This window comes from Rhynchophorus ferrugineus, unplaced genomic scaffold, assembly GCF_030347505.1.
Source record: "Rhynchophorus ferrugineus isolate W39M unplaced genomic scaffold, kcgeb_rfMv2 rfM2, whole genome shotgun sequence".
NCBI lineage: Eukaryota > Metazoa > Arthropoda > Insecta > Coleoptera > Curculionidae > Rhynchophorus > Rhynchophorus ferrugineus.
Genome location: NW_027472581.1, coordinates 66,709,702 through 66,731,799, shown reverse-complemented (window position 1 = coordinate 66,731,799; position 22,098 = coordinate 66,709,702). Strand labels below are relative to the sequence as shown.

At 30.7% G+C, this 22,098-nt stretch overlaps 2 protein-coding genes across 5 annotated transcripts in view; one reads left to right on the top strand and one right to left on the bottom strand.

Annotated features, from left to right (window-relative positions):
- The window catches only part of Nt5b (5' nucleotidase B), a 67,746-nt gene extending 53,945 nt beyond the window's left edge, over positions 1 to 13,801 (top strand). For all 4 annotated transcript variants that reach the window (XM_076396157.1, XM_076396156.1, XM_076396159.1 and 1 more), the window contains exons 2-11: positions 6,677 to 6,750; positions 6,804 to 6,921; positions 7,268 to 7,363; positions 7,416 to 7,620; positions 8,906 to 9,124; positions 9,236 to 9,449; positions 9,527 to 9,710; positions 9,962 to 10,109; positions 10,165 to 10,347; positions 13,003 to 13,801. In XM_076396157.1, the coding sequence (XP_076252272.1) occupies positions 6,677 to 6,750; positions 6,804 to 6,921; positions 7,268 to 7,363; positions 7,416 to 7,620; positions 8,906 to 9,124; positions 9,236 to 9,449; positions 9,527 to 9,710; positions 9,962 to 10,109; positions 10,165 to 10,347; positions 13,003 to 13,134 (1,573 nt within the window). In that variant the 3' untranslated portion in view covers positions 13,135 to 13,801. The remainder of the gene's footprint in view (positions 1 to 6,676; positions 6,751 to 6,803; positions 6,922 to 7,267; positions 7,364 to 7,415; positions 7,621 to 8,905; positions 9,125 to 9,235; positions 9,450 to 9,526; positions 9,711 to 9,961; positions 10,110 to 10,164; positions 10,348 to 13,002) is intronic.
- Positions 13,802 to 14,450: 649 nt separating this feature from the next.
- On the bottom strand, positions 14,451 to 21,818 carry drosha (ribonuclease 3 drosha). Its single transcript, XM_076396155.1, has 11 exons — positions 21,356 to 21,818; positions 21,186 to 21,294; positions 19,048 to 21,106; positions 18,815 to 18,992; positions 16,628 to 16,859; positions 16,279 to 16,575; positions 16,065 to 16,226; positions 15,692 to 15,852; positions 15,454 to 15,599; positions 15,169 to 15,394; positions 14,451 to 15,085 (listed from the first exon to the last, which is right to left on the bottom strand). Exons 1-11 carry the CDS (start codon positions 21,586 to 21,588, stop codon positions 14,851 to 14,853), a joined length of 4,038 nt encoding a protein of 1,345 aa, XP_076252270.1. The 5' UTR covers positions 21,589 to 21,818; the 3' UTR covers positions 14,451 to 14,850.
- Positions 21,819 to 22,098: the final 280 nt, after the last annotated feature.

Here is a 22,098-nt window from a genome sequence, read left to right as displayed (position 1 = left end):
ATGTTTACATTAACAAATGTTAATTTAAAAATTATTAAGTTTAAAACATAACCAAAGAAATATGTAGAAATATTGTATTCATTTCGTTGTTTACTAACGCTATTTAAAACAACATAGATACGATGTGGATACCCCCTTATATTCTCATTAAAATTTTGAAAATGTATTCGCAATAGACAATAACACTGTAACTACGATTGCTGAAGTAGTTGCTGTGCCAACTTAAGTAGTTATATTTTTCAGATTTACTGTGTAAAACTGAAATCTCATTTTCTAGTAGTTGCCAGGAAGTATATTGCTAGCATTTTTATTCCTTTTAATTCCAGGATCCTTTTTATTCAATTAAGAGAATATCACTTAGATCACATTATTCGTTGTTGAAATACAATAGAAAAATTATATTAATATTTTTAATTATTAATTAATATGCTTTTTAAATTAATTACATGTTACATTAGATATATTTAACAATCTTAATTTACAAATTAATTTACTACTACTGTGTAGCATAATCTTGCAATTACATTACATAATAAAGGCGAGTACGGGATTTATGTATCAGTATGTATCCAAATTAAAGTAAAACTGAACTACCTAAACTAAAAGTAAGAGTACACTTGTATTCTAAACAACTTCGTGTGATTTGGTTTGATTTTTTCTGATTTCCTGCGTGTTGTCCAGTAGCTGTATTGCTTCCACATTGCTATAATTTAGTAACCTTATTTCATGTTTTAAGGCGAAATCTTGGATCACTTTGGTAAATTCATTTGATTTGATACGCAGCGATAAGCATTGGTAATTAATCGTAGGACTTTGTTTTGACAACGTTGAATTAGTAGTTGGTTTGATATTTCAGTGCAACCCCATATTTGCACCCCAGAGACAATCTCTTTAATTTCAGGTCTAGTTGAGAGTTCCGACTAACCAGTACAGTTGCGATACTGTAAATGTTCCTTCGAAAAAATATGACTCCAGCAGCTGACAATAGTTCCGCGGTAGCAATTTGCTCATCTTGTCAATTAGTTCCAAATGTTCATGGTTTTACGAATCACTTATGATTCGGGACGGGACGGAATTAATACACCACTTTGGGCTTGGAACAAAAAAAGAAGCTTTATTTTGATCCCTGGTAATTTATACCCACTCGATACAAGTCACAGCGCCCTCTCCTAACTTTTCTTCCTCCTTTCTATACTGGCTCTTGTATCGAGACACGTCATATATTTAATACTTCCCTTCAATTTAAATGTACTGTATAACTTAACCTAATTAAGATTGTAAACAAAGATTACAAAAGTACATTTAAATTGCCAGAACAAAACTCGCGAGAATTTTAACTTTAATTCATAATTTAATCAAATGAATCTACACAATTATTTGATAAACAAAGGTAAGAGTCACTTTTCTACTTAAAAACAATTCTCTCTTTGAACAATCATAGAAATAGTCGCCAAAACACTGTCCAATTTAATATAGATTTTATAGTTTGTTCTTGGGCTTCCAAACATACACGTGTATTTCTCTTTGAATGAATTTCTTCCATGCCTCTGGGTTGTTTTTATCAAATGGTATAAATCCATTAAAACTTCCTAGTTGATTACCATACCAGTCTTCATAATTTGCTCCTTCAAGTCCACTTCCACCTTACATTAGTCCATGGCCTTCTGGTATCACTGAGGTATCATAACTAAATGGTCACCACTGCAGTCTTCTTAACTTGTTCGTTCAAGTCCACTTCTGCCTTACATTAGCCCATGGTCTTCTGGTATTACTGAGGTATCATAACTAAATGGTCACCACTGCAGTCTTCTTAACTTGTTTCTTCAAGTCCACTTCTGCCTTACATTAGCTCATGGTCTTCTGGTATCACTGAGGTATCATAACTAATTGGTCACCACTATCTCCATTTTCTGCTTCTAATATTGTACTCAATTTTGTTTTCTCTAGTTTTCGAACTTTATCACCTTCACTTATTACTTTCAACTCGAATCATTCACTAACATTATTCTGCTTTATGAGCTTTCCTCTGTTCTTTATCTCTATACTCCAAATCAATTATTAATGGATGTTCACTTTTGTTTTTTCTTTTCTTTTAACATTCTTTACAGTTCCCTTTGTTTTATTGTTATTTTCATCCAGACCATATTCATCAGAATCAAATCCTAATATGTTTGTTATTTCCATTACTATCAGATTCATTATCACTCCATTTCCAACTCGAAATCAGAATCTTTTTAATATAACCCAGAACTGTCTAAGTGCTCTTGTATGCTTTTTTTTCATCACTCAAATTCTTGATTTCTTCTTCCTGTTGCAAAACTATAAGCATCGGTTTACTCACAGATTCTTCTTTGGAATTTTCTATGTTCGCCTTATATTAGTCTCTTTATATATTTTCTAAACGGTATATCTTTAATTATTTGTTCACTATTATCCATATTGAAGTTGACTTCCATTGGCGTACCAAATTGATCTGCTTAGATGCGATCTGTAACTAACGAAACTTACTTTATTTTTTTTCCTTACTTTGCGGTGAATGGGCTATTGCTATATTCTAAATGAATTCCCTTTTTCCTACAAAATAGCTTTACTCCATACTGTCTTTCTAATTCATTAATGTATTGTTTGAAATTCTCTTCAACTTAATTTTATGTCTTAAGCATTTTTACTCTGATAAAATGGGACAAATCATCTAGTATTTTCTATCCTTCCTATTATAAATATCTTCCTCCATCTTCAGATATTGGGTTTATTAGCCTTTCATTCTAGCTGTAATTCTGTTGGACCCCTTGTTTCTAGTTTTCAATATTTCTCTGGTCCTTGCAACTTACACATGGTTGATTTTCTAAACTCTTCTCCATTACTAATTGCTTCATTGATTACAATGTTTCTTTATCCTACCGATAATTATGTTGGACCCCATGTTACTGAAGCCGAAGACCAAAGTTTCTTCCATAGTAATGAAACAATGCAGAGAATCAAATATTTAATCAATAATTTTCGGTCACACTCCTGTAAACTTTTGTTACATTTCTTTAGATGCCATTCATTTATTACGTAAGGCGTTTTTTTGTCAATTTTTTTATTCCTCCTATTTAATATTTTCTTATAATTTTTTTCTAACATCGAACCTAAAGAAAATAAAGCACATTTGGTTTCTTTACAATCATATTTTTCAAAGAAACAAAACAATGTTTGTTTGTATCCACAAAAGAACTGGTATTTTTTTAGTATATCCGCTTTTTTCAAAATATAATCTTAATTTTATTTTTGTTATTTTACCTAAGAGCTATCAAAACCACTTTCCACCCCCCTTGTAAGAAAAAGTAAGTCATAGTCGAATAAGATGGAGCCTCACGTACTTATTAAATAACCTGGTACTTGTTTCAATCAAAAGTGATTCAAATAAAAACCGATACTAAGATAAGTACGATAAAATAAAATGTTAAGAAAAAAATAATACAAATTACTTATTAATTAACGAGAAAAAAATTCGTTTATTCTTGGCAAACATTAAATTAGCATGAATATCATCTATAGGTGCGTATTTTTTCAATTAAACTGAAAATTCATTTACAGTAATGTCTAGTTGCTATGCTAATATACTGTGCTAATATTATATTAAAGACGCAGTGACTGGATTTTAAAATATATTTACAAAATTATATTTAAAATAAATTGAATAATACGTGTTATAGTGCTAAAAAGTAATAGTAGAAATAAATGTTGTAACATAGTGTATACATGAAATATTTTATTATAACCGTATGGCGATTATTGAATTTAATTATAGCAAACATGTTCTAGCAAGTGAAATTTTTATTGTAAAATGTAACATATACAAGGGATAGACAAAATAATACGAACACCATGCAATATATTACATCTAGTTGCATGTTGGCAACATTGTTTCCGTGTAAATAATTCGACGCATATATGTGTATATTTCTCAATTTACATGCGAAATCTTATAAGTTATATTTAAATATATTATACGCTTTATTCTGCTACGGTTAAAATAAGCGATCAGTGAAATGAAAGCATACCATAAACATGATAAAACATCATCGGCTAAGAGGAATAATAGGTGAAATTCAAAGTTATCTGATAGAGACCGATGAACACTAAAAAGAATTATCACAAGACAACATAAAACTACGGCTGCAAAAGTGATAGTAGAGCTCAACACTCAATTGAGCAATACTATTTCAACAAAAGCAGTACGACAGATACTCCATAAAGCTAATATTCATGGAAGGGCTACGATTGCAAAAACGCCTTATAACGGAAACCAACGCTAAGCTGCGAAAGAAGTGGTGCGACAATCATTGGGAGAACCCCAAAAAAAGCTTGCAATCCGAACTATCTGCTTCCTACAGTCAATCATGGTGGAGGTTCCGTTGTGATTTGTGTAGCAATATCTTATTCAGCTGGTCCTACTGCCAAACATTGTCATATTACAAGATGATAAGGTGCCCCGGAGTTTTAGAGCAGAGATTGAGGAGTAGATTTCCATCATTGAAGCAATTGAAAATCTGTAATAAATTGTATGATGACTAATGAATACAACTGCCACAAACTGTATACTTGTATGACTATTGTGATAAACGTTACACACTGTACGCTCACCTGAGTTCTTGTTATAAATCATATATTTTCAATTAATTTCAATATTTCAATTAAGTGGCATTTAATTATAACCGCATAAACAGACATAAGATCACATCATGAAATGTGAAGGATTTCAAACCACAAAAACTTTACTTTTTAAAACTATTGCTTTCTCCGAACCACAGACCTTGGCATTAAGATTACTAACTGGGTAGTGACTAATTTAAAGATGATCCCAGAAAATAGCCAGTCTTACCCAACCTGTTTATATGCCTTTTATACACACATGTTTGTACAAGCGAATAGTTCGTACATGTACGAACAAGAATATATAGAAAAATTAGGTAAAAATTACATTAAAAGTCTATGTTTAAATGTCATCCAAAAATTTCTCCTAATATTTTTCTCCACTCGATCAGTGGAAAATTCTATAATTTTTTCAAAGACTTGACACCTTTTACATCATCATTTGTGGTGTTGTGATTACCCTTAAGTCACACAGTATTCTGCAATATGGTTTATCATTTGTGTTAGTGATCGATTATCATAGCCGACGATCATGAATGTCATTAAAAGTCACTTTTTCAACAGTAAAAATGCCAACAGAAGCACAACTTGCGTCCTATTATACCGCTAATCCAAATACGCTCGATGAAAGTAACAAATTTAAACCGAGGAAACACGTATTGACGTAGAATAGTTACCTCCACATACCACCTGTCATATTTACAAAAACTGCATACAAACATGTATGCAATATTTTTCAATGTTCTTTTCAATATTCAAAACATATTCACATTACTAAATTTGATTGTACAATGCGTTTCAAAAGAAAATTTAGCCGGCTTAGTGGCGCAGTGGTAAAGGCGATGGGACGGATGACTGGTACTATTGCGATAGCCGCGGGTTCGAAGCCTGGCATGGTCGTAAATTTATGTTTGTGATTGTTTAAAATTTGTGAATGTTCTAGGCAAGAGTGTAAAATCTGACAAGGAAAATGATCCCAGTCACGCCAGTGACCAGGCTGGATAAGACCGGATGTCTTCTGGGATGATTTCTAAAGTTGGTCACTCGCCAGTCGGTAGGCTTAATGCTGAGAACCGTGGTTCGGAGCCCACGTTAAACTTTAGGCCCAGTCCCGATAAACCCACAGTTGGTAAAAGGAGACTTTAAAATATATATAAAAAAAAGAAAATTTATATTAAATCACTATAAAAAGTAAACAAAAACCAACCAAGAAGCTGTAGCAAGAATTGAGGAATACAAAAAGAATTAACTCAAATAAAACCACACTAAACTCAAATTGTTGTTGAACTAATTTGATGTAAAAATTCATAGTGATGTAAAATCTTGTATGCAATTCAAAAATTATTCCCAATAATTAGTATATTAAAGTGCGAATTCTTTCAGTGTCTCTCCTATTCACTAGATTTGGCTTCTATTGGCTGCATGGATGTGTAGAAAAGGATTTTCGTAGAAAAAACGTGTAATAACATACGTAAAAACGTATTTCCCACTTTAGGGATGCAATCCATACATTAGATTACTGAAAAAATTAACTAAAATTTAGGAAAAATATAATAAATAATTAAATGCTCTTTATATATATTTTATTTCATTTATATGTTTGTTATAACATATTTCAAACCATAAAATAGTATTTTTTATCGAACGATAAAACTTATTAAACAACTAAGTTTGTTTATTTTAATAAGCACTAAATTTATTTTTGATTCCAGAATATATAACGAAGAGATAGCACTACGACCACTCTATATTAATATCCAAAATGAATTAAATAATAATGAATTATAATTTATTTTTGGTAAAGATTTCAACAAATTAGAATAATATCATCAAAAACTGATTAGGTACATTAAAACAACATGATATTGCAACATAATAATTATCCATATAACATATTATCCATTTCAAACAATGAAATTATTAATACATACTATAAATGTCAATAAATTTCATCACTAATAGTGTAGAAACATTTATCAGTTTTAATTAAATATAGTTCCCCAACTATTACAATTAAAAATATTTTTCCTTTTTTCAGAATATTTGTCAACAGAAGTCTCCACTTGGAAAACATCAAGTTCTATGGATTTGACATGGACTACACTTTGGCTGGTAACTTACTTTAGCTCATATTAAATTTCAAATACTAAAGTATGAATTTTTAGAATACAAATCACCTCATTATGAGAAGCTAGGTTTCGATTTGGTGAAGACTCATATGGTTTCATTGGGTTACCCTCAGGAAATATTGGAATTTGTGTATGATCCATCGTTTGCAGTCAGGTAAACATTCAATTCATCAGACACTCTTCAATTTAACAGTGGAATCCATTGCTCTTTTTCAAAAATACGAATTGTTTTAACATGATTAAGCAGAATCAGTTTGCCCATGACTAACTGTTTTCTGAACTAACTCAGAAACCATTCAATTTAATAGCGGAATTCGTTACTCTTTATTACATACTACTTACTCCGTCTTATAACGAATTTGCACGAAGGTTAATCATTCTAATCTACTTGATTTCTTTAATAAATTCCTGATAAAAATAGCACTATATTTATTTTAATGTTATAAATAAGATTGTGTAATTATTTCATTGGTATCATAAAACATTAATATTTGTTTCAGAGGATTATGGTTCGATACACTTTATGGAAACTTATTAAAAGTAGACGCATATGGTAATATTCTGGTTGCTGTACATGGCTTTGAATTTCTTAAGCAGTATGTAAAGTTAACATAAAACATGATACATTTTATAGGTTCTTTTCCTCAGTTCTAGAATATATGAACTATATCCAAACAAATTTATCAACCTAGACGAATCAAGAGTGTATGTGTTAAATACGCTGTTCAACTTACCAGAAACATATTTGTTAGCTTGTCTCATAGACTTCTTCACCAATTCCCCCGAATATTCAAAAATGGACACTGGAGTTAAATGCGGAGAGCTGTTGATGTCTTACCAATCAATCTTCCAGGTACAAAGCTATAGAGATCTTACAAAGCGTTAAAAAAGAGTGAGGATCACTATTAAAATATTACCAACATGCTGAAATTACTAGAACGTTAACAAACATAAGCAAAATGTTAACATTTTCATCATATATTAGATATATTAGATATTTTGTATTACAAAAAAAATTCCGAGTTCTCTTAAACCATCCAATAAAATCATTTAAAATATATTTTCATTATTTTTATATTATTGATTTAATGTTTTATTAATCAAAGCTATCTATTAGTCAATTTCTTAGCAAAAGAATAAATCAACTACAATTAATAAAACTACAATTAATTTTAAAATACCCATATATATAAAAAAAATCGTATAATTAAATAAATAATGAATAACGCAACAAGCTTCTATTATCAACTTACTTGAAATTTTAACTGTGTGTACAATGTAAGCCTATTTAATCATTAGACTTTATCTATGAAATAAATCTATAAGAATAAAGTCTCTATTGTTCCTACTGTTAGTCTTATATCGGTCCTGTATTCTCTCGTATATTAAATTTTAAATGTAATAGTTTTTAGTCTTAAACGAATTATTTCAATGTTTTTCAGATATGAAATCTCGTGTCATAATCTATAATATTTATTTTAATTTTGTCTTGGAACTACTAAATATAGCGATCCTCATCAAAAATTGCAGTATGACTCGTGAACTATCAGTAAACTTCTAAGTCCAAATTACATAATAGTATACGTTATAAATGTATATAATCAGTGGAAATATGAGCCCTATCAAATAATTATAATTGATAGTTTTAAACACTAACACACTTAAAATTATTGTAAAATCTTAAAATAGATGACTTGCATTTTATATAGTATGCACTATTTTATAATAAAAAAAATGTTATTAGAGTAAATCAAAATTATGAGAAAGTTTTTTGATACTAAATTTACTTCTGCATAAGAACTACGTCTGTTTAAATATATAATGTTACATTCTATAACAAATCAAAATAATTAATTGTTAAGGCTCCTAAGAAAACTTATCTTTTTCTTATTTCGCATAACTAGTACGGAGTTTTAAAAACTCGTCTTGGAATATATTTTATGAAATACAACAATATGTCATATTGCAACCAAAAGACATAGTTTTCATTTTGTCTTTTTTTTCTATGCTAAGTTTTTCTAGGCTTAATGGATTCTTTTCACAATAATAGTCATCCTGTTAAAAGGGTAATGTAATGTAATGCATTATTATGCTACTTGGATCGTTCGGACCGACTGATTTTGTGCTCAATTTTTTAGGACGTTAGGAATGCTGTGGATTTTGTTCATCTTAAAGGGGAACTGAAACAGCGAACAACCGAAAATTTAGAAAAATACGTGAGGAAGGATGAACGATTGCCAACTTTCTTAGCCAGATTGAAGGAGAGTGGAGCAAAAACATTTTTACTCACAAACAGCGATTACAATTTTACAGACAAAATCATGACATATTTATTTGACTTTCCTCATGGAGCAAAAGTAATTATATTTTATTGTATTTATAACACCTTTACATATAGTTCATTAAAATTCACTTAAAACTATAAAAGGCATTACTATAAAAAGTACTAACTCAATTTTTCATTTCAGCCTGAAGAACCCCATAGAAATTGGAAGACTTACTTTGATGTAGTAGTAGTTGATGCCCGTAAGCCACTTTTCTTTGGCGAAGGCACTATTCTTCGTCAAGTGGACACTTCTACTGGTGCTCTCAGAGTTGGAATTCACACAGGACCTCTTCAGAAAGATCAAGTTTATTCTGGAGGTTCGTGTGACGTGTTCACTAATTTTATTGGCGCAAAAGGTTGGTTTTCACACTACATTCGACAAATAACTTTACAAATATATTATTTATTTCTTCAACATCATTTCACATTTCAGGAAAGGATGTTCTGTATGTAGGCGATCACATATTTGGTGATATATTAAAGAGTAAGAAAATCAGAGGCTGGAGAACATTCCTAATTGTACCGGAATTAGTTCGAGAACTGCACGTATGGACAGACAAATGCCAATTGTTCAATGAACTCCAATCACTCGATGTTAAATTGGGAGAAATGTATAAGTGAGTAATTAATTTGAAATAATTACTATGACTTAAAAAGGTTTGGAAGTAAATGTGTTGAAACACAAGACCAAAAGAAAATATTAAATAATTAATTTAATAATGTTGAACTTCTTTGTTGATTTTTGTATGTATTACAATGGAAAAAAGCACTAAGGAACAAAAAATGTCATAAATATTCATTTGATATTAATAATTTTTTCAAGGCTCAGGCTTTGATCACTCAGTTTATAATCGCATGTACTTTTTAGAAATCTTGACAGTAGTACCAAAGAAAAACCCGATATTTCCAAACTTAGAGCAGCCATTAGAGATGTCACCCATAAAATGGACATGTCTTATGGAATGATGGGTAGTTTATTTAGATCGGGATCTAGACAAACATTTTTTTCTTCACAGGTATGTTTCTTGCCATAATCACTAAAGTATGTAATTATCTTGCATATGCTTTCAGGTTGTGAGATATGCTGATTTGTATGCCGCCAGCCACCTTAATTTGTTGTACTATCCATTCTCTTATATGTTCCGAGCTCCGGCCATGTTATTACCACATGAATCAACTGTTGCTCATGAACAACACTTCGCCGCTGAACTTCTTCCAAATAATAATGAAGAAGAAGAGGAGAAACATCAGAAAGTAAGATAATGAAGTGGATAAAATCGTTTGGCTAACCTAACCCTCATTCCCATATATCATGCATGCATTTCGTATTTTTAGGCCTTAATCCATAAGTATGTTGTCCTTGGTATGATACATCCTTGGCCTCCTTTAGCAAATGACCTGGTACTTTTTACCTTATTTATATTATAACATATTGGTATAGTAAATGATTTAAAAAAAAACTGGTCCTTTAAAGTGTATTGATTTATACTGTTGATTGACAAGAAAGTAGTTTTTAATGCCAAAAAAACTTTTGAGTGAAAATGCTTTAAAAACTTCAATAATCAACTATATATATATATTTTCAAGGTTAAACAAACTGGTCCTGAACTGAACTCAGATCTGTCATAAATTCATCAGTCATCCATAAATTTTCATAAAGTAAATATATAAGATTTTTCAATAAGGGCGGGTCAGTGTTAAAATGGAATAAAACAAGCTGTGTGTGAGGTATTAACACAATTATGTTTATATTTGAAAGATCCTGCTATGCCATTGCCATTATGGTATATAAGTGGCAGTGGCATTGTTGAGGAGATTGATAAATATGGACCAAGATCTGCACCAAACGCTATTTTATTATATACATAATTTAAACTCGCTAAGAATATTTTTTCGGTTTTAATATAGTTTTATCATTTGATGATGGGGCTAAGTCGTATTGCCATGATGATTTAACATCAGTTACCCAATAATAAATAACAAGTTAATCTAACACTTTACTACTAATTACTACACTTATAACTAATTCAAGGACTAAAGTAGACAAAAGTAATGGGTCATTATTTCAGGGTTGCTCCGGGGAATTACTTTTCTTCAACTGATGACTGATGTTCTAGCCTAACCGGTTATAATTATATATTCAAATATACCTCAAAGTCTAATGATACTACAATTAGCACTTACTAACCCTAATAAGGGCATGAAATAGACTTGATTAATTACAGCTTTTTTGATAGATGGAAATCACACGAAAATATTTTGATATTTTTAAGATTTTTGAGCTCAATATAAACATTGATTAACTAGTAATTAAATTAATAATCCGATAGTAAGTTAAATTAATATAGAAAAACATTTTAGCTCAATTTATTTCACCACCTTTTAAATGGTGATATAATCAGAAAATACAAAAAAAGAAGGATCTAATCATATTATCTGCCTTAAAAAGTTGTAATTTTGATCTACTATTTTATTTTTGATCTATTTTAAGTTATGTTTTTTAGTTTTTCTACCTGTTACTATTATTAAACCTAGTTTTACGGACTAAGATTCTATGAAACTTCTAGAAAGCAAGCATTCCTTTTTATCTATGACAAATAATTTTCCTCTCTTCTAGTATTGATTTTTAAGGATATCAACATATATACTCTATCTGAAGTAATTAAGCTATCATCACAGATAAATGAAGAAGTCTTCAATAACTTTGTTTTGTGTTATGTATCTCAACACGGATGGTTAACTTAATATATTTTGCGACACATCAAATCTAAACTCAGGCTTCTTGATAAGTTAAACACATTGTAAAAATGAATTGAGCTAGTGATTTTAAATTTTAATAGAACAAACCTTTGAGGCACAGTTTACAAAATTGATTTAAGTAAAATTGAAAGCACATTTCTTGCCAATCTAATAGTAAAATTAAAAATACATTATTATAATTTTGTATTTAAACAGTCAAATAAACAGATTCAATATTGAATTAAAATACTAACCACTGCCGAAAATCAACATGTAATGGGTTGGGGAAAAAGTATTTTCCTTTTAAAGGTTTTCCAAAGCAAATTTATGCATGTAAGTTTCAAACACTAATCTGATATACAATATGAGCCATATTGACCAATGACCATTTACAACTTTTCTGGTAGAAAAATATACTGTCATTCTAGAGTTTTATAGGCGAAAAACTGAACCAACCTTTCCTGCTGATCAATTCTAGCCATTTTTTTAAATCGCCTACTTCAATTGAATTAATTGTAATTAGTAATTGTAAATATTAGAGAGTTGAATTAATGATTGGCCAGGTTTAAGTAGCTCATGCTAATCGATTCTTTTTAAATTTCACCAAACACTTAAAATTATTTTCTTTGGCTTCAGTGCAGGCTTTAGGACCATTTGTGAATTTTCTCTGACCTTCGGCCACGATTTTTTTCCCATATTATCACATTATTCATTCATCATTCGTTTCAAAAATGGCTCAATTTCGTTTGGACAAAATCTTCAGTGTTAATTAATATGAAACCCATATTGAATTTTTAAATGATTGATCGGCAATGGATAAACTTCGCCAACATCGAAAAATGCCGAACAAAAGCGACCGAATCAACTCTTGATACGCGTTCACTTAACCATGAACACCGCACAATTTCAGTATTCTCCATTTACAAGGCCTTTTGACGGAGTGAACCAATGACACTATCGTTATATCTTATACCTTTACCCAAATACGCTGCAGTAAGGCTTTTGTATAACTATTACTACAGATATGTAACTTTAAAGTCATCTATTAGGAAAAACCAAAATTACTTTTCCCCAACCTAATGTTTATATTTTTTTTTATAAAACTTTACTTTAATTTTGTGGTAATCTTGTAAGACAATCAATAAGCTACTATGAATATCTCTTTTTTAGATGTTGGAAAGAGCCCAAAGTCAGATTCCACATATACGTCCAGAGACTCCGCAAACGCTCACACATACACACGACGAAGATTTCAGCGATGAAGAAAATGATGAAAAAAATGGTTGCCCACAAAAACCATAATCAGTGCAAAAAGATCAGTTTCGTACAATTGATCTACGAGATCGATCAACGAGCCGCTGTCTAACTAATAAGTAATGTAACCTATGGGTATTATATACTTTTTGTCTAAAGTTGTTCCAGAACTGAAGTAAATAGTTGTTTTTAATTAGCCATTAGAGCCAATTTGAGACTTTTAATACAACAGAAGCAATTTCCAGTATAATTAGAGTTAACGTTTAGATTTTAATGAAAATAATTAATCATTGATCAAAAAAATAAAATCAAAAATAAAAAGTATTTTGCTAATTTGGTAGTGACAATATACACAAGTTTTTGAAATTGTTAATGTGTAATCTTAAGATTTATAAGCTATTTAAATACTAGTTTTACTAGAGAGTTAAAATAGAACCTATAAAGCACACTTTAGTAATCATTAAAAATTTAAATTTATTAAAAGTTTCGATTTTTACTGTAAATATGATCCACTAACCTTGTTTTACTACTTCAAGTTCAAAAGGATAATAATTAATACTGTGTAACGATTGCTTTGTGAAATTTAGTTACCATTAGAGTAATGATTTAGTTTATTATCCAAAAAATTTTAAAACTATCGTTTAACTAAAATTGTTTTTATTTTTTTTCTTTTAAATTTTATGCATTTGTTTTTGTAATAAAATCTTCAAATTGACCATCGTTTATTTATTGCTATTATTTCAAATATCACTGTAGTACTTATAAGACATTTTTATTCGCCGTCTTATATCTTGTTAAATATATACATCACAAATGTTAGCTTTTACTACACCGACAATTTGGCATATATTCATATAAGCTTTCATTTAAATTAAAATATAAACAGATTTCAAGTACTAATAGTGCAACAAGTCAATCAATCCAATCCTTTTTCTTCAAATAAAATTTTTCATCCCTATGCATATATTAAATTAAAAATCTTTTTTTTAATATATTTTAAAGTCTCCTTTTACCAACTATGGGTTTATCTGGACTGGGCCTAAAGTTTAACGTGGGCTCCGAACCATAGTCCTCAGCATTAAGCCTACCGACTGGCGAGTGATCAACTTTAGAAATCATCCCAGGTCTTAACCAGCCTGGTTACTGGCGTGACTGGGATCATTTTCCTTGTCGGATTTTATACTCTTGCGTAGAACATTCACAAATATTAAATAATCACAAACATAAATTTACGACCATGCCCCAGCAGGATTGGAACTAGCGGCTATCGCAACAGTAGGAGGACCATCCCATCACCTTTACCATTGCGCCACCAAGCCGTCTTAAAAATCATTAAGAGGGATTTCAATAAAAAAAATTACACATTTCTGATTTCACGCAGAGCAGTAGGAATTTATTTAGGGAGTTTTTACAGTCTTAGAAATAGGAGTTCTTATAGTGTTTGCTTGCTTAAACATAAATCAACATAAAAACAATTATTCTGAGGTTTTAAGATAATATATTTATTTTATATTAACTAGATAGAACTTAAACCATATGTGAGATAATATCTTTAATATTAAAATATTTTTCAGAGCCTTATAAATAGCAATTATTGCATAATTACGAGCAGAAATTATAAAAATCTTAGAATTCAAACTTTTCTTAACTGATATAGTTATGACTAGTTTATTGAATGCTCATAAAACTATTCATTATTCTATCACTGTTATAAAACTAGATTTCAGATATCTATAGCGATAATATAGCTTTAAGCTTATAAATTTAGCGTGTAGATCCACTAGGACTTCGCTTAGACCTATCAGATCTTTTTGTGGACGCTTCATCATCAGAACTAGACTTTCTACATCTTCTTCTTGGTGATGCACTGCACGACGAGTCAGAAGTGTGACCACTTTTATTATATTTTCGAAGTGTTTTTGAAGGGGCATAACAACTTTCATCACTGCCACTACACTTTCGAGACCTCTTATATTCCGGTGATGAATTTCTGGAATACCTAGATAGTATTTTAAAAAATAAAGATTTTTAACTATATATGCAGCTATTCGCAACATTAAACTTTATGTCTATTAAACTCACCTAGACCTCCTACTAGAACTTTCATCGCTTTCATGACCTCTTTGTGAACTAGACCTACGACGTGATTTCGATGGACTCCGTGACTTAAATCGATTTCTAGAATAACTTTCGGGCGATTTACTCGCCAATCGATCAAAATTACTCAAAACTTTAGATTTGTTTTTCTTCTGTTTTTTCATACTCTTAGCGATAACGCGCTTCTGATGGTCAAGTTGAGGAAAGAGATCTGAAAATTAAAAAAAGTTTACTTTCCACCACTACAATTTACTTTCTAACAAGTATTACCATGAGAAATTTCTAAAGCTTTTTTAGCTGCATTCATTTCAGCTTGTTGAATACTGTGTCCCATGGCACTTGCCAGTCTTTTACCTCTAAAATATACTGCAACAGTGTACACCCTAGTATTGGTTGGTCCTTTACATTCAATAACTCTGAAATGCAAGAAAATTACATACATACAATACATAATAATAATGATTAATCATGTATATGTTAGTTAAATAAAATCTACTATATCCCTTACTTGTACACTGGAATATCTGGCTCTCCACCTTCCATTGTTCTTAAAGTAAGGCAGCATTGTTGGAGTTTCGATTTAGGATCATTCCAGTCCTGGTTCATAATAAAGTCTTGTAATCTCGGAAATAAAGTTACTTGACAAAAAACTTCACAGAACTCCATTCCCTAAAAAATATAGAAATATAAATAGACAAACAAGTATTGCTATATTGCCAGAAAGAAAATGTATGGAAACATAATGGAAAGCATTTAAATTGAACCAAAATTTCTTAATAAAAAATAATTATAGTTCATATATTACATTTATATATAGTGTATAAACATAGAAGAATGGGCCTGATGTATACACAATTTTTAACTTGATATGGTTTACTTACTTGATCCACATATAAAGCCCCAATAAAGGCTTCCAACAAATCAGCTCTATCCTTTGTTTTTAGCTCCGGTTTTGGATTATTATATAAGGCATATTGCGACATACCTAAGTCATCGCATACCACAGCTTGCGTTCGATTATTCACCAATGAACTCCTTAATAACTAAATAAAAAATAAATATTAATTGGGATTATACTGTGCATTACAAACTTACAGATAAATGCCCTTCATGATGTTCAGGAAAGAATTTGTACAAATATTCTGAAGCGATTAATTGTAAAACAGTGTCGCCTAAAAATTCTAATCGCTGATTGGATCCCATAGTGAGGTTGGTGTAACCCACGCTTCTATCAGTAAACGCCCTAGCTAACAATCTAATATGGTTGAATTCAACGTTGATACTTTTTTCAAAACCTGTAAGTTTCTGTAAAATATCAAAGTTCTTAATCCAATGCCTGTCACCTAATGGCTCTTGCTCCTGCAGAGGATGAGGTGGCAAATTTACCCAAACCTTTAACAATTCTAATTAGTATTCATTAACAAATATTAATTTCAATACACACTTTTAATAACTCTGCGTTATCCTTGTACAACGTATTGGAAAATACATTATCAGCAACATCTATTCCACCGTCTAAAAACAAAGCCCCCATTAGAGCTTCAAAACAGTTAGCCATTGCGTGTTCTAGTTCTAAGTCATGACATAGATCAGAGCCATGAGCATACAACATAAACTGATCAAGTTTTAAAACCCTGGCTAATAATGCCAAATGTTGGTTCTGAACAATGGCTGCCCTATAAAAAATATATTTTTAGTATATAATTAAAAAGACAAAAGAATTGCCAAAAATTAAATATTACTAAGACTACATTACTGTTAAGAACTTAATGAATTATCAAGAGACTAATTATTCGCCTTGGGAGTTTAAAAAATTAAATCCACCAAAATAACAAAGCTCGCCGATTTGTAAACAAAAGAGGAAACTGGACAAAAATATACCAGAAGGGGGAATTATTTGCTCTATCTAATACAAATACAATTAGAGATGGAGAAAGAAGATATAGTTATAAACCCAAGAATTCCAAAGGAAATTGTCAAGAAAAACTGATAATATCAAAAATGCTCTAGGTTTGTGATCTAATAAGTGGCCAAGTAGTTAAACCGAAAGGAGATAATAAAACTTGCACATCTATTCAACGCTACTACAAACCAGATAAATCACCCAACGAAAAAATATCATTTTGACCAATATCAATGCTACCAGTTGTACCACCAAACAATTTACAAATTGTTCAAGAAGTTACTCTGGAAAATTCTCACACCAATTATTAAATAAAAGCAACTCATCCCGGTTCACCAATTTGGATTTAGAAATAAACATTCGACAATTGATCAGGTAAATCGTATTACGTATAGTTGAGAAAACTTTGAAAGCCTCGAATACAAGTTGACAAACAAATAACCTAGTCTGATGGGTTAGATCTTTAAATCCTACATATCTGATCGTCACTTCAGAATAAGATACGGCGACGAATATTCATTATTTCAATGTTATTATTCGAAGCCGGTAGGTCGATGTGAAGGTATCAAAGGTGGCATAGTAGCATACTTTTGCGCAAATATTGTATTTACGTTATACCACTGATATCCTTAAACGTCACCGGGTAATAATGTCCACATTTTGTGATGAAACTGTCTTATTCGTATTGTAAGTAACAATAATTGTAACAACATTGAAATAATTGTAAATAGATTACAAACAACTGCCCAAAATATTACTGAGTGGACTAAGATATCGCGAATAAAATTAACTCCTACGAAGTGATAATTCGTTCTAGAATAATCCCACGTGCGAACGTAACAAAATATTTGAGTATGATATTTGCAGCCAAGATCAAGTGGAAAGAGTATGTTAAAAAGAAACAAACAGAACTTTGTATAGCACATCCATAAAGATCTCATGAAGTTCAGCGAAGTAATTAAATGGTTTGCCAAAAAAACTCCAAGTGAAATCGCTTAAACACAAAAACGTCGAAGCAATGCAATTGCTCGACAATAGTGCACATACACGGAAGTTGAGAATTTAGAATTTAGTTTTGGTTTAAAACGTTAGATACGGACTTTAAATAGAAATATAATATAATTTTAAGAATAATATTAAGGAAACATTACTAGATATTGAATAACTAGTTTCAATATGTGCTTTTTAAATCAAAAACCATCTTAACTATCTTAAACCATCATATATATCGTATAAAATGTCGTATACATAAAGACATACATAGGCCTTTCCAGTAAAAAAATGATTTGGATATCTCACACATACGTTATTTCACCCAATTTCAATATTAATCCGCGATTTTTGAAAAACCCTATACAATAATGTATGTATGAGAAAGCTTGGAATACAGTATCTTCCATTTTCCTAACATGTAAACTTGAGCTTCTTAATCAAATTATATTGTTGATCCGTTATTAAACAAATCAACGACAGAAAAGAAACAATTGCAAAGTAAATGGCGATTAATAACAGATACACTAGGATCTAAGAATAAACAAAAAACTATCCGGTAACTCTTACAGATGGTGATGGTAAACTCGGACATGTACAATACCGCCAACAATCGAATATCAAAGATGAGAAATTTCAGTGTATACAGTAGAAAGCAAGACAACAATCAATAAAAACGACAATCTTTCGAATGCCTTCCACAGCTCTATATAGTCCTAATACATATAAGGAATTTACCTGTAAGTAGCTAATCCACCTTCCTCTAAATGGGGAAATGAAAAGAACAAATGAATCGAGGATAAAAATTCAACAACAGCATCACCCAGAAATTCCAAGCGTTCATTATGAGTTATGTTTGACTCTGTTTCCTGTTGCTTTCCGAACCTCGACATGATGTTTATTAATGTATTTATACCTTAAAAAGATTTTCAATTAAAGTTACTAAAGCATGAAATGCATTTTATGTATACCTCGTTTCCTTGTATTCATATAATGTATTCTTCTGTCACCATACTCCGGCTGTCTAATGCCACAGTTGGTTAAACTGTTCCGGGCATGATCAGGATTAGTTCCGAAATTTTCACGATAAGATGGATGTGTTAAAGCTAACTGTAGTAATGCTCGATTTTTAAACTTATAATTGACTGATTCCTCGAGAACATTTAAAGCATAATGAAATCTCAAATGACATACAAGAACTGGTATCAACATAGCGTGTTGAACTATATCACACATAATACCAGTTCTATAAAACCCTTCGGCAGATACAGCTACGGTCACATCCCTCTTCATTTTGCCTTGAGTTCTCATTTCCTGTAATTTGTTTTCTTTGGCTTCCAGTTTCCTTTTATCTTCAAATGTCGGTTTGGACATATTTGCAATTAAATGCCTGAATTTCACATATTCTCTCCATGCTTTTTGATAATCCGGATTTCCTGCGTAACTTAATTGTGGCGGTCTAATTCCAAAATGAACTATCTCTGGGAACTTATAGTCGTCCTCTTTTTGTAATTCAATATTGCGGTCCAGCTGGTCAACTCGTACAGAGGATGGTTTTTTACCAGGGTATGTTACTACCATTCCTTTTAATTCATCCGCGAAATTTTGCCATTCATATTGAGACATTTTAACCATACTATCCAAATCACTTTTGTGAATTAGTGGAGATGAACACCTTAAGAGATACTGTAAAACTTCCTGCATACATAGAATTTCTTTGCCATTATCAGGCAATTCCCTAACAAACCTTGGCATAAAATGATATTGCGAACAACGGTCACTGTTCAATGGAGTTGTTAAATCTAAATCAACTAGCTCTAAAATTTCTCTAAACAAGAAATCTGTAAAGAGATCCAGTTCACAGACAATAAAGTTGTCAGGAATTTTTTCCTCAATATATAAAATTGTATATTCTATATTAAAGCGAATTACTTTACATGGAGGCAATTTAACCAGTGGGAAGTGTGAAAATATTGAAAATCCTTCAAATATAAATTCATGCTCATCATGTTGAATGATTGTAGGTGCCTTGATTAAAAAATTTGTAGGTGGGGAAATAATAATTCTGTAGTGATATAACTTATCAGCATTGTTACTATTTATGTCACATTTAGGAATTGGTTCTTCTCCTGGATATATCCCATGTCTAATACCTGATTTCCTTGATTTATGAGAGCATCTGCATAAAGGTCCATCATTCATTTCACCTGTGTCATTATACCACATTTCTGGATGTAAACGGTCAGGGTGTTGCTGTTTCCTTTGTAATTCTTCCATAGAATAGTCCTCTTCATCTGTAAAGTCTTCCTCGGAGCTATCAGAATCTGAACTATTTATTTCTGATTTGTGTTTACATAATCGAGCCCTATTTTTTCTAGGAGGTGGTATATATTTAGTTTTAAGAGCATTTACTTTTTCTGCTCTTTTAACTAAGTTTTCATTAAATGTATTGCAAAGGTCAATTAATTTTTTAGTAGCTTTACAATTTTTATAATTAGTTTCATCTCTTTCATAGTACAGTTCTGATGGAGTTGATCTAGTCCAAATTCCTTTTTCTGCATTTAATATATCTTCTGTTTTTTTATTATACTCCTCCAATTTTTCATTTATTTGTTGTTCTGTAGTACAGTAATTTTTTCTCCACCTATTTAAAATTTCATCCCTTTCACTAATACCACTTGAAGCAGACTTATCTATGTTTTCTTTTGATGTACTATGAGGTCTATTTCTTTGATAATTTGAAACCCTTTGTCTCCCAAATTCAGGAGATCTATGCTTTCTGTTTCTGCTTCTATCTCTACTTCTGTTTCTACTATATTTGCTTCTACTTCTGCTTCTTCTAAAACTTCCTTTGCTTCTACTCCTACTTCTATGTCCATTTTTTACACTACTATCATTAGTATTAGAAGCATATCTGTTCCTGCTTCCTGTTACATCTCTGGAGTATGATCTACTAGACTCATGCCTGGAAGTTGAGCAATGACCGAAAGATTGATATGTTGTATCAGTACTAACAGACTCTGCATAATGCTACAATATGAATAAAATAAATATAAACAGCTGAATCAAAAAAAACAAACTTAAATTTGATAATTTCGGTAAAACTTACTGTGGAACTACTTCCATCCTCATGTTCCAATTTAGCTCTTTTTGTTTTATAATCTTCTAGATCTTTATTAAAATCAGTCTGAATAGACTGGGCATTATTATAATGTATCCTTAAATTCAAACAAAATTAGTCAGTTATAAGTTGTTACTCTATTTATTGTCTATTCATACCCATAATTTTCATTTGAAATATTAGGTGGTGGAACGCTATAGTGATTTATGTTTAATGGCATATATGGTACTTGAACTCCTCTATATTCCTGAGTCGGAGTCCAATTTTGATTCCACTGATTAGGATAAGGATAAGCTATAGGTACTTGCGACACTGACGATGGAGGAAATGCATTTTGGGGCGTCTCAGGTACATATGGATACTGATTATTGTAATACCATTGATTGTTCATGTTTTGTTATGTTGATATCAATAATGCTATTTTTTACTAGGATGTTATGACACCATTGATAAAAATGTCATCGGTCTACTTTTGAAAATAAATTGAAACAAGATTTTATGAATCACTAATAGTATCAACTAGTAATAAGTATTTACAAAAATACAAATTACAAATGATACTTATTTACTATAACCTTAACCATAGAAAAAACCTTTACCATTATTATATAGAATAGGGATGCCAAAAATATCGATATCATTTTCTATCGATATTGTTTTGGCCAATATATATGGATCTTTTTGATTATTTCTTAAAAAGTATAATATAAATAATAAAATATATAAAAACATAAAATGTATAAAATTTTTTGGCACTACATATATTTTTATAAAGAAATATTAATACTTTTTTAATAATCGTTAACAACCCTATTATAGGAATATCGGAAAATATTGATTTCGAAATATCGACATTTCTTAAAAAATATAACGATATCAAAGCCTACCTAGGGTTTTTGAA